Consider the following 14,157-nt stretch of genomic DNA (forward strand, 5'->3'; position numbering starts at 1 on the left):
AGTCCAGAGTCCACAGGTGGAGGTTCCAGAGGTCCAGACATGGGTGCCATCTCTGAGAAAGCAGATCCTTCATCAGAGGGATTTGCCAGGGAGGGGCTGTCGCGAGGAGCATCAGTTCTGGGAACCAGGTCCAGTTGGGCTAGCATGGCTAACCTAACCTTACACAGTGTCTGTGCAAGCAGGCTCACTAGGGGAAACGCATACTTGCCAATGTCCGAATGTCAATGTCAATGTCCATTGGCTTGTTTTGTTTACACTCGAAGGTGATTGGGCTGTCAAGCGAGATCCCAATTCATCAGTTCAAAATTTGACTTAACATTGAACGTGACTGACTGATAGAGAACGTGTTCTGCATATAAGGGACCAGATCGGCTTAATTTGTCAAAACAAAAATGTCAATTCACAGTTTTTATATAAATTATAGAGCTACAAACATCTTTATAGATAATGAATGTGGATAAAACTTTCCTTAAAGGAAATTAAAAGTTATGTAGAATCTGTGGTATTTTCATTCATTTATTCAGTGTAAAAGGAAATGTTTGGACTCATTTGCTAACATAAAAAAATGCTGCATTATTAAATCAAAATTTGTTAGCATTAGTAACCTTGGACAACAAAACATTATTCAGATGGACATATCATGAATGCAAGACTAAATTATAAAGACTTTCACCATGAACAACACCAACTGCGCTTTGACATTTTAAAATTGACTGATATATTCAAAGCTTACAAATATTCATATTTATGGTGAGGGTAAGAGTTAAACTGTGGTCTTACTCTCTGATGCAACTGTAAACAGCTGTTGTGTCTAACTGGAGGCTCTTTGTGAAGTGATTTCTAAAGGAAAAAACAAAAGCGTATTAGCTTACAGTTTTCAACATTCTCAATACATAAAAGATCTGGCCACTTCTGTCTGAACATCCGATCTAAGACAATTTCCGGATAGTTTACCGATACATTTCTAGGACATGATGCCATTTGTGTCCCAATGACTAACTTTCTAAATGTTTTATCTAAATATTTGTATATGTCCATTCCCACTGTTTTATGTTATTAAGTGTGTTACACTTACATTGACCTCATCAAGCTCATAATTTCTCTGTATGAAGGACAAAAACTGATTTTGCTAAGATGTTGACAATTAATAATGTGATGCTGTATGATATTTGGTAGTTTTAGCCAGTTTGGCATAGACCTTTAACCCTATATTGTTTAACCAAAGATATTTGGAATGTAACAGGGTGAAACACCTATTTCATAAACCCCCTGAATTATACTACTAGAACTGCTATCCATTTAAATTCCAAACTTATTATGACTGGTTGAAAGCACTTTATTGTTGATGATAAATAACTGTTCATAATTTGCAAGGCTGTGGGATTGAGGGTCTGATTACAGTACTTTTTTAAGTAGAGCTGACCTTTCAGCTCAAAGTGATGTTCCCTTGACTCTGGCAATAACAATACGTCAAATTCAGATTACACCAGTTGACCTTCACAACTTCTGACATATGGACTAGTTTAAAATGCCCCCGGTTGTGCCATATTACTGAAGCACAGGCTAGTATGCTCAGTTTACTGAATGTGCGAAGAACTACGGCCTCAAGCCTAAAAAAGTTTGTTCTTGATTTTTCTAATTGAACAGATTAAAGCAATATACTCTTTGTCCACGACCTGTCCTCTGTCCGATGGGGATGGCGGCCGTTGCCATCTGAGGTAGCTGGATATTAGCTAAACTGTTTATCAGTGAATGGCTGAGTTCGGCCAGCTCATGCAGAAGAGATTCATTTGCTGTTCAATCACCTTGTTTTCTTCCTCTAAGGACTTCAGATTAGACTCCATTGTGGTAATCTGTGGGACATGAATCGGCAGACTTGTTAATTCTGTTGTGATCATAGCTTGACACCATAATGTTTAAACTAATGGCGCTTTTCCATTACCAGTACCAGCTCAACTAGTCTCGGCTCGGCTCGCTTTTCGTTCCGTTTTCCATTGCAGATAGTACCTCCACAATAGTACCTGGTCGTCATAGCGACGCCACAGAAAACTGCCGTGACGTAATCTTCGTCAAATTGCGAGACCCCAACCCCCCCCCCCCCCCCCCCCCCCCGCTGATATACTTGATATACTTTTTTGTTCCTCGTTGCCCCATCAAGCTCTCACTGGATCCTCTCTTCGCAATCAAACAAAGAAAAGTCTGCACCTCCTCGTCTGACCACGGCGTATTCTTCCGAGTTGTCATAATAGTAGTTTGTATATCACGCTGGCCAAACTATTTAAAAATGGCGGGGTTATTCAGGACACTCCGTCTGGCGCGTGCAAGGATGAAAACAATGATTAAAACTAAAAACAATTCAGGCGACTAAAATATGACTAAAACTAAATGGCATTTTAGTCAAAAGACTATGACAAACTAAATCAAAATTTGTTGTCAAAATTAACACTGGATACGAAAAAAAGTATCTGGAAGCAGGTACAGGTACAACTTTTACACAGCGGAAAACCAAACAAAGGCAAGTCGATTCGAGGCGAGGCGAGGCGAGGCGAGGCGAGGCGAGCTGGTACTGTGTAGTGGAAAAGCGCCATAAGACTATAGTAAGCACACTGTGGGATTGAAATGTTTGATTTACACTGTAAGGCCTATTATAAATTTTTTTGTAACATTATAAATGTCTTTACTGCCACTTATGATCAGTTTAATGCATACTTGCTGAATAAAATTATTAATTTCTTTAAAACTAACAAACAAACAAACAAAAACAATAAAAAATGGCTTTTAAATAGTAGTGAATATATCACTATATATTTATATATACACCGATCAGGCATAACATTATGACAGGTGAAGAGAATAACACTGCTTATCTCTTCATCACGGCAACTGTTAGTGGGTGGGATATATTAGCAAGCAGCAAGTGAACATTTTGTCCTCAAAGTGTTAGAAGCAGGAAAAATGGGCAAGCGTAAGGATTTGAGCGAGTTTGCCAAGGGCCAAATTGTGATGGCAAGACGACTGGGTCAGATCATCTCCAAAACTGCAGCTCTTGTGGGGTGTTCCCGGTCTGCAGTGGTCAGTCTCTATCAAAAGTGCTCCAAGGAAGGACCAGTGGAGAACCGGCGACAGGGTCATGGGCGGCCAAGGCTCATTGATGCACATGTGGAGCGAAGGCTGGTCTGTGTGGTCCGATCAAACAGACGAGCTACTGGAGCTCAAATTGCTCAGAAGTTAATGCTGGTTCTGATAGAAAGGTGTCAGAATACACAAAGCATCTCAGTTTGTTGTGTATGGGGCGGCATAGCCGCAGATCAGTCAGGGTGCCCATGCTGACCCCTGTCCACCGCCCAAAGCACCAACAGTGGCACGTGAGCATCAGAACTGGACCATGGAGCAATGGAAGAAGGTGGCCTGGTCTGATGAATCACGGTTTCTTTTACATCACGTGGATGGCCTGGTGTGTGTGTGGCTTACCTGGGGAACACATGGCACCAGGTGCACTATGGGAAGAAGGCAAGCCGGCGTGGCGAATGCTTTGTGTAATGTTCTGCTGGGAAACCTTGGGTCCTGCCATCCATGTGGATGTTACTTTGACACATGCCAACTACCTAAGCATTGTTGATAGAATCATTTATAATGATTCATCAGTCCATGCCTCAACGAGTCAGGGCTGTTTTGGCAGCAAAAGGGGGACCCAACACAATATTAGGATGGTGGACATAATGTTATGCCTGATCGGTTTATGTATAAATAGAATACAATCATACAAATATTATTTTACAACATTGATCTTTTTACTGCATTTTCAAAGATCAAATGAATACAGCCAGCACAAACATTAACAAAATCATAATTATTTAAAACTTTTGACCACTAGTTCATACTCACATATAAAAATAATTCTATAAATACCCTCACCTGTGTTCTAAGTTTGATCATATCCGCCTCCACGTGTGAATTTGATTCATGTAAATCGTTAATATCGTCATCGAGCTGTTTAACATCTGCATCACAGTCTAAACCTAGAGAGAGAACAGACAAACACCATGTATAGCAGAAAAAGCAAATACACACCTGCACATAAAAACACCCTATCATTTTACACTATGCTCACTCTATAATTGTGCTCATATGTGTTCGCATAACCTCTTGGTTGGTTTGAATTATTTCCAGGCATTAAAAACCACTTATGTGCACAGACATGCAGAGAATTGTGTGTCACAAATTGCATTTTTACTTGCATATTTTGGAGTTTAAGTGAGAAGTCTTGGTGACTGGTTTTGTTTTAAGCTCTACAGTGTAATGTGAGATTTAAGACTTTATTATTATTATCATTTTTTACCATTGCTTGTTTGCTGTTTTATTGTGAGCATCTCCACTCCTGATAGTCGTGCTTTCTTCATTGCCGCTGTGGCACGTGGGCAACCAGAGAGACTGCAAAGATGAGAGAAAGGAGAATGTGGAGCATGAAACATGGATTATTAACACTTTCCCATTAGTAGCATGTTGTTGTCAGCAGTCACCTACTACTAATGGCTTTTGTTGTTATTGTTGAAAGAAATGAATACTTTAATTGAGCAAGGACACATTACATTTATCAAAAGTGACAGTAAATACATTTATAATGTTACAAAAGATATGTATTTCAAATAAATGGTGTTCTTTTAACATTTCTATTCATCAAAGAATCCTGAAAAGATTTCTGAAGGATCATGTGACACTGAGGACTGGAGTAATGATGCTGAAAATTCAGATTTAATCACAGGAATAAATTACATTTTAAAATAGATTTAAATAGAAAACAGCTCTTTAAAAATATTTTTTTTTGCATTTTTGATCAAATAGTCTTCAGTGCAGATTTGAGCAGAAGAGACTTCTATCAAAAACATAGAGAAAATCTTACTGATCCCAAACTTTTTAACAGTATTATATACGGTATAAATGAGAGTTTATTATATTTTCCTAAAAAAAACGTTTTTTTTTTTTGTCTTTGCATAAGTTGACAAACCTATAATCATTATTTGTTGTCATTAATGTACCTGCTACACCCCTGACAGAGCAGCAGAGGGCACTCTCACCTTAATATTGACTAGACTCATGTGCTGTTTAGATAGCACACTATTATACTATTCTTACTGTATCTACAGTATGTAGACTAGTCTTACTGCACAGTTTGTACATTTTCTGTATGCATGAAATAACCCTAGAAAATATAGTGTAGTATATATTATACAGTTGCGGTCAGAATTATTGGCACCCCTGGTGAATACAATCAAACGGCTTTAAAAATAAATCTCCATTGTTTATCCTTTTGATCTTTCATACAAAAATTCACAAAAATTAACCTTTCAGTGAAGTAAAACAATTGAAAGTGGGGGGAAATATCATTATAAAATAAATGTTTTTCTCCAAAACACGTTGGCCACATTATTGGCACCCTTAGAATTTTATGAGTAATGTATTTCTGAAGTATATTCCCATAAATATTTACATTTTTTAGCACACCAGAGTGACTAGGAGCATGAAACGGTCCAGTCATGATTTCCTGTTCCACGGGAGTATAAATATGAGGAAAAACAAAGGCCAAATTCCCTTAATCATTCATCACAATGAGTAAAACCCCAGAATATAGTTCTGATGTGCAGCAAAAGATTGTTGAGCTTCACTGAAAGTGGCTGTAGGAAGATAGCTAAAGCATTGAAAATCTCCATTCCCACCATCAGTTCCAATCAACTAAAGATGTTCTGAATCTGCCTGGAGGAGGACGTGTGTCTATATCATCCTAATGCACGAGAGGAGGAGAGTTTGAGTGGCCAAAGACTCTCCAAGATCACAGATGGAGAATCGCAGAGATTAGTTGAGTCTGGGGTCAGAAAGACTAAAATAAATGATCAATCAACCCCTAAATCACCACATGTTGTTTGGGATGGTTTCAAGAAAAAAACTCCAGCATATTCAGCTGTCAAACATGACTGAACCTTCAGACGGGACCTGGTTCTGTGGTCAGATTAAACTATAAAAAGACACCAGATGGGTTTGGTGCAAACAGGGATAAAAAAAGTCCCCCATGTCCACGGTTAAATATACGGCTGGATCTTTAATGTTGTGGACCTGTTTTTTTGGTGGAGGTCCTGGACATCTTGTTCAGATTCATGGCATCATGGATTCTAGCAAATACCAACAGATAAAACATCAAAACCTGACGGCTTCTGCTAGAAATCTTATAATGGACCGTGGTTGAATGTTCCATCAGGACAATGATCCAAAACAAACATCAAAATCAACACAAAAATGTGTCCCTGAGCACAAAATTAAGCTTCTGCCACGGCCGTCCCAGTCCCCTGACCTGAGAATGAGTGATGACCTGAAGAGAAGAGCTGGGAATCTGAAGGATATGGGGAGATTCTGTATGGAGGAATGATCTCTGATCTCTAAACTCATTATAGGAGAACACTCTCCTAAACTGTTATCTTGGGAAAAGGTTGCAAAAAGTATTTAATAAAAGGCTGCCAATGATTATGGCCAATGTGTTTTTGGAAAAACATTTATTTCATAATGTGATCAACCCCCCAGTTTCAATTCTTTCAATGAAAGGTTAGATTTTTGTGAATTTTTCGACCTGAAGATCAAAAGGATAAACAATGCAGATTATTTTTACAGCCATCTTTGTTCATATTTACCAGGGGGGCAATAATTCTGACCACAACTGTATATAGCACGGGGTTCCCATTCAGTCGGTCACGTTCGACGTACGTCGGACGTACCGACGAATTGGGATCACTTCAGGGAGCCCCTATCAGCTTCGAGATATAGAGAACAGGCCAATGGGCCATTGGCGTGCGAGATTTGCATCTCGCGCTCCGCCCCGCGCCGCGGGTATAAACAGGAAGCAAGAGCGAATGCACGCTGTCATTCACTTCGGAGCCGAACGGCGTTGATGAAGCAAGACTGCTTTTCTAAAAGAGAGCCTATCTGCAAGAGAGATGCTCCAGAGAACGAAAAGGACGCTCTGTGTTGGCGAAAAGGCACAATCAGCGCGACCGCATGTTCACCGCTGCATCAGCATAACAAACTGCTGTTCTCACAGCAACTGTCGGTTTGGTGAGGGCGTTTGTTTCAGTGAGTGCACCACAGGACTGCACTTACCACCTGTGTGTTGCCGCGGTCTTCCCCTGGGTGCTTCAGCACTGTTTAAAGAGCGTTTCCTCACAAAAGAGCAACACGGGTGTGACAATGCGTCTTTTTCAAGACATCATTCCACTCGTGCGTTTCTGGATTGAGCTTGAGTGTTCAGCGCGCCGTGTGCCGTCTCACGGCCACGCCCACTGTCTCACGTGTCTGCTGGTAGCTTACAGATGGGATTGCTGGTCCTTGAAAGGGGACCTAGCATTTCATTTGGGGCTCTAGCAGAGGACAGATGTCAATCGCTGCATCGGAGAGAGGGCTGTTATGTGTTGAAAATGAAGATGATGCTGAGATTCCCACCGTAATAGTGGGCGCTCGTGCTGAATCAGATTCATACTTGACAGCCATGCTTTCCCGGATGGCTGAGGCTTAGTGCAACGCGTAAATCGCCTTGCCTGCCCCTTGCCTTTTTTCGGATGTGCATTGGAAGACTTTGGCATTGTGGAACTATTGGTGCCAAAATATGGAACACCAATAGGGCCATAATCTGTATAAAGTTTTCCTCTCTCTCACTACCCTCATCGGTGGGGTGGCAGTGCCACTGTTAAAAACAGCCAGTGGTACCCAAAAAAAAAAAAAAAAAAAAAGAGCAGTTCCAATACCTCTGGGTCTCGGGAGTTCAGGAATGGCAGCGTGTGACGCTACAGAGCCTCGCCGCTTTCATTCCCCTCCCCACAAGAGGGCGAGAATTGCAGTGTGTGACGCTACAAAGCCTCGCCACTCTCATTCCCCTCTTCTCAGCGGTGCGTGGACAACAGTGCGCGACGCTATGCCTCGCCACTCTTGTTCCCCGCTGAGGAAGGAGGTGAGGCAGACCGTGCGCAACGCCACAAAGCCTTGCCACGCTCAGCCCCTCCTTCATTTGGGAGCGCGCTTGGCGGTGGTCGACGCTCCCATGCCTCGCCACCCTCAGGCGGAGATCGCAGTCCTACTGGCGAAGGACGCGATGGAGCCGGTCCCTCTAGCCGATATGAGGTCCGGGTTCTACAGCCCGTACTTCATTGTACCCAAGAAAAGCGGCGGGTTATGGCCGGTCTTGGACCTGCGATTCTTGAACCGGTCCCTTCACAGGCTGCCGTTCAGAATGCTAACGCAGAAGCACATCTTCAGGTGCGTCCGTCCCCAAGATTGGTTTGCAGCGATCGACCTGAAGGACGCGTACTTTCATTCTCGTTTCCCCTCGACTGGCCCTTTCTGCGTTTCACGTTCGAGGGACGGGCATGTCAGTACCGCGTCTTGCCCTTCGGCCTGTCCCTGTCGCCCGCGTCTTTACGAAGGTTGCAGAGGTGGCCATTGCCCCCATGAGAGAGCATGGTGTTCGCATTCTCAACTACCTCGACGACTGGCTGATCCTTGCCCAGTCGTGAGAGCAGTTGTGCGAACACAGGGACAAGGTGCTCAGTCACCTCAGCCAGTTGGGACTTCGGGTCAACTGGGAGAGTTGTTGGACAAACTCTGTCCCACACAGAGGATCTCTTTTCTCGGTATGGAGATAGACTCGGTCGCCATGACAGTGCGCCTCACCGAGGAGCGCGTCCAGTCAGTGTTGAACTGCTTGAAATCGTTCAAAGGCAGGACAGCGGTACCACTGAAACATTCTCAGAGGCTCCTGGGGCATATGGCATCCACAGCCGCAGTAACGCCGCTCGGATTGCTTCATATGAGACCGCTTCAACGCTGGCTACACGATCGAGTCCCGAGATGGGCATGGCACAGCGGTTCCCTCCGTGTCCAAGTGAGTTTGCCTCCCCAGAGACGACCCACTGTCAGTGGTTTTATTCCTTGACCGAGGGAACCCTCGGGTCGGATGCCCTGGCCCACAGCTGGCCCCGGGAAGAACGCAAGTATGCGTTTCCCCCAGTGAGCCTTCTTGCGCAGACACTGTGCAAAGTCAGGGAGGACGAGGAGCAAGTCCTGTTGGTCGCTCTATATTGGCCCAACCGGACTTGGTTCCCGGAACTAGTGCTCCTTGCAACAGCACCTCCCTGGCCCATACCTCTGAGGAAGGACCTCCTGACTCAGAGACGGGGCACCCTATGGCACCTGCGTCCAGACCTCTGGAAATTCCATGTCTGGTCCCTGGACGGGACGCAGAGGTTCTAGGTGACCTACCGCAAGCGGTAGTTGACACCATCACTTCCGCTAGAGCCCCCCTACAAAGCGCCTCTATGCGTTGAAGTGGAACCTGTTCGTCGATTAGTGCTCTTCTCGCCGAGAAGACCCCCGAAGATGTTCGATCGGTTCTGTGCTTGCCTTTCTACAAGATGGGTTGGAGCGAAGGCTGTCTCCCTCCACCCTCAAAGTCTATGTTGCCGCTATCGGCGCTAATCATGAGCTAGTAGATGGAAAATCTATAGGTAAGCACGATCTGGTTGACAGGTTCCTTAGGGGGGCGAGGAGGTTAAATCCGCCTCGTCCTCCCTCCATACCCTCTTGGGACTTAACTCTGGTGCTAACTGCACTACAGAGGGAACCCTTTGAGCCTCTGCAGTCAGCTGAGTTGAAAATTCTGTCGTTAAAGACAATACTCGGACTACTCTGGATAGTGGATGCCATCGTCTTGGCTTATCAGTCCCAAGACATGCTCTGCCCGCTCGGGTTAAGAGCCCACTCCACTAGGGGTGTTGCCTCTTCCTGGGCGCTGGCTCGTGGCGCCTCGCTGACAGATATTTGTAGAGCTGCGGGCTGGGCGACACCTAACACGTTCGCTAGATTCTATAGCCTCCGTGTAGAGCCGGTTTCTTCCTGTGTGCTCACTTCCCATAGTCAGTAACACCGAAGTGCCCGTTCTAGTGTCGGCTTGCTGCGCCATTCCCTCCCCTATGGTAGATGGATGCGTGCGCTTATTCTGCTCCAGTAGAGTTCCCCGGATCGGCGAACCCTGTTGAGTCCTCCGCAACCTGCGGCAGTCGGACGTGGCGGAGCGTTCGACGCCAGGTCTAACACTCGTATGCATTGGTGGAACTTGTGTTAGGCTGGGTTCCATATGTAGTGACCCCCACGGCGGTCCCATGTGTGTATTCTTCCACGGTACGGCTCCCTACGGCGAGCCCGTGTCTTTCCCTCGGCAGAGTGTCCTCTGCCATCCCAGGTACGTGTTGTCCCCCTCCACGAATTGGCCGGGGCCACCCCTGGGACTTCCGTATGTTGTGCTGCCCACGGCCAGCCCATACGTGTATTCTCCACATGTTAACTCCCTCTGGGCATGATGTGGCTTCCGCAGCTGCCTTCACAGGCACGCTTTCCCAGCGTTATCCAATACAGTCAGCTGAATGGGTCTTGCGCAACAGCAGCTTGGACTCTCCCTGCGTGAACTCTCCCGCCCGCATCAGATCGGGATCTGAGGGGCTCATCGCTGGGCGCTGGAAGTGGTAGTAACTGTGGCGTTTTCCATAGGGGATCCCAATTCGTCGGTACGTCTCGGTTACGTATGGTAACCCTCGTTCCCTGAAGGAGGGAACGGAGACGTACGTCCCGTCGCCACAGTTGCTGTACCATCACTGCAGGTTGAGCCACTAAGTTCGGCTCCTCAGTGAAAAACAGCGTGCATTCGCTCTCGCTTCCTGTGTATACCCGCGGCGCGGGGCGGAGCGCGAGATGCAAATCTCGCACGCCAATGGCCCATTGGCCTGTTCTCTATATCTCGAAGCTGATAGGGGCTCCCTGAAGTGATCCCAATTCGTCGGTACGTCCGACGTACGTCTCCGTTCCCTCCTTCAGGGAACGAGGGTTACCATACGTAACCGAGACGTTCTCAACTCTGGCACTCGAGGTCCACTTTCCTTTACAGTTCAGCTCCAACCTTAATCAAACACACCTGAACAAGCTAATCAAGGTCTTCAGGATTACCAGAAACCTACAGACAGGTGAATTTGATCAAGGGCCCTGTCCCAAATGGCACCCTAAACCCTTACAGTCTTCCTCTGAGTCCGCACTTTCACAACGTAATGCCGCTTTGACTGCCGGGAAGAAGTCTGCTGTGTAACCCGCACCAGTGCGGGCTCAGCTGAAGTGTGCATCGAAGGGGCATATCGACCTCAAAGGGGGCGCTCGCGAGCACCCTTCTGAGACCTAAAATGACAAATGGGACACCCTGCGGTCTCGTGGACTTAACGGACACATGCACGCAGCGGCCATTGTAAGTCCACAAGACTGAAAGTGCACATGAAGTGTGCCATTTGGGACAGGGCCAAGGTTGGAGCTAAACTCTGCAGGAAAGTGGACCTAGAGGGCCAGAGCTGAGAACCCCTGATATACAGCAAACTACAAACTATACTAAATAATAGTAAAACAGCAGCACAGTATGCAGTTCACTAGTGTTCCATAATAAACGTTGCCCTGAAAGCACTACTATAGTACCATCTGTTTCTGAATTTCTGTTGTATAAATAGCCTGGTCAATCTATCATGTGTGCAGATGTGTCCTGAACACTACGGTCTTGTTCTTGTTTGTTGTTCCCTTCACTCTGTTTCTATTGTTGATGCTGTTGTTTTGGGTAAGATGTTGCAAGACGCCCTCTAAAGTAAGACTTCCATCTTACTTTTAATTCTCTAGACCAAAGATCTCACTAGATCTCCTCTCAGCACATCTATTGAATGGTTATTCTCTTTTTAATCTTGACTTTTAATGTGAATGGTTTTGTCATTTTTTGTCATTGCATAATAGTGATCTGTGAGTTTATATCGTCCTGGGACCCAGGAATAGACTTTAGTCCTCTGTAGTGGACAACAACTTACATGTCACCGTTTTTAAGTCTGGATGTCCTGTAAAGGGCACATTCAGGGCACATTCAGGCAGATATACCAATGTAGTGATCAAATGTAACACAAATATAATAATATTTCGTAATTATAATTTAAATCTGACAATTTTTTTAATTGTCATAAATCGACATCTCAGGAAAATGTTATGGGGTTTCAAAACAAAATATGACTTTCTGCTATGAAACAGGACATTCATTTCTTACATGTCCACTTTAGAGGACACCGGGGCTTAAAGTAAATCGTGTTTATCAGGCATTTTGGGAGACAGGACAAGTGAATATGGAAAGAAATCATGTTTCAATATTCCTTTGAAATATTAGATATTATTATGAAAATCTTGCCAATTACTAATCCCATTATTACACTTATTTTTTCATTACATGTTGCTCCAAGAACACATTAATATGCAAATTAGATACAATGTATAAATACATTGCATTGATTGGGAAAACCCGCTTATGGCAATTTTTACACACATATTGCATGAAGCAAAATGGTATATCAAATCATTCTGTTATATCTTTCATAACATAGTTGAGAATCATCTTTATACAAAGTTTGGTATAAAAAAAATCCTGAAACCTAAATTATTATTTTTTTTCATCTAAAAAAACATTGAGCCCTGGGGTGTATTCCAGAAAGCAAGTTATGTGGCATACCCGGGTATGTTTAAGAGTAAGTAAGCGGATAACCTCAACTTTCGGTTCCAAAAACGGAGGTAACTTTCAGTATAAGTAGCCATAGCAACTCACTCTCTGAACATAACCTGCTCCAGAGGTTATGTAAATCGCCATTAAACAAAAGAAGAAAAGGAAGTAGAATGGCGTCTGTTTCCATGGTGAATCATCGATTCGTCACTCTGTTGAGAATGTCTTGTGTGTTCACAGTTAACATACTCTGAGGTAAACTCTGTTTTTGGAACCAGCATACCTCAAGCTTTGGGTTAATCAACTAAGAGTTCAAGGTATATGTGACGGTAAGTTAACCTTGCTTTCTGGAATGCCCCCCTGGTGTCCTCTACAGAGTTTATTTCCTTATATTTCTTATGCTCTAGTCTAAACAATGTAATGACACGAAAATATTATAAATTCACAAAACTGGACATAAATGTTTTTCATTTGTATTTTTTATTGATGAGAGAATTGTGGGCACCGTAAATAATTCAGACGTTCAGGGGATTTCTTTAAATTAATTTAAGTACATTGAAAAGATAAAGAGGGGTTGTTGATGAGAATTGGGTCAATTGTTTGTTCTTTCAATATTTAATTGAACAATTATTACAATGAACGTTTTTTTGTAATTATTATTATTATTATTATTATTATTTAAAATAATATTTGTAATAATAGACAATATTACATTTCATACATCTTCATTGTTTATAAGCATTTCCATGGGCTAATATTGAGTGTAATCATTCAGCCTTTATGATTATGACATCACAGAATTTAAAGAATGTGTGTGCCTTTCAGATGTATGCTATTGTCTCTTTTGATTGGCTGATGGACCTCATGCACTAATATTAAAGGAGATGTTTTATTTCATGCAGCACTGTACAGACTAATCAGCATCTGATTTGAAGCCGCAGATTGTTGGTCATCATTTTATTTTTTTTATTTTTTTAAGTACCTACAGTATTTTTACAATGGTTTTGGCCAATTGGTTTTGTAACTGTAAAAAAGTCTCAGGTTATGACTGTAACCATGGTTCCCTGAGAAGGGGACTAAGACACTGCATCTTGGTTTGATGCTATACGCCATCAGTGTGACTGGTGTCTGAAGCATGTGGTGATGACAATTTTATTAGGCCGATGATAGTCTATGACATCAATACCGGAGTGGCCGTAAGTATAAGAGGGCGCCTACAATGTACGTCATTAACTTCTTTGTCTTAAGGAAATGTGTTTGCAGGCCTGGAGCATGGCAACGAGACACAGTGTCTCGTTCTCGTTCTCCTTCTCAGGGAACCATGGTTAGAACTCAACACTGCGCCTTGGATTAACACTATGGGGAACAAATACACTCTACGCTATGCTGAGGGAATACCTGCCTCAGTAGCTGTGCCTATGCACAACTATAATGGGCATAGCATAATTTGACAAATGGGACTTAGCCAGAGACAGATGCATCAATCATTCAGAGCACATCCTAAGACCCATAGAGGCTGTCTAATAGTAGTATTCCCTCGACCATTACCCAAGCTTCTATGCTCT

At 43.6% G+C, this 14,157-nt stretch overlaps 1 protein-coding gene across 1 annotated transcript in view; it reads right to left on the reverse strand.

Moving 5' to 3' along the window:
* myt1lb (myelin transcription factor 1-like, b) overlaps positions 1-14,157 on the reverse strand; it is a gene marked incomplete at its 5' end in the record, with an annotated part of 107,543 nt that overhangs the window by 2,304 nt on the left and 91,082 nt on the right. The window contains 5 exon segments of the mRNA XM_079832784.1: positions 781-840; positions 1,711-1,793; positions 1,796-1,853; positions 3,916-4,019; positions 4,340-4,431. Of these exon segments, the coding sequence (XP_079688910.1) occupies positions 781-840; positions 1,711-1,793; positions 1,796-1,853; positions 3,916-4,019; positions 4,340-4,431 (397 nt within the window).

Source organism: Gobio gobio (genome assembly GCF_949357685.1).
Source record: "Gobio gobio genome assembly, chromosome: 13".
In the NCBI taxonomy this organism is placed as follows: domain Eukaryota; kingdom Metazoa; phylum Chordata; class Actinopteri; order Cypriniformes; family Gobionidae; genus Gobio; species Gobio gobio.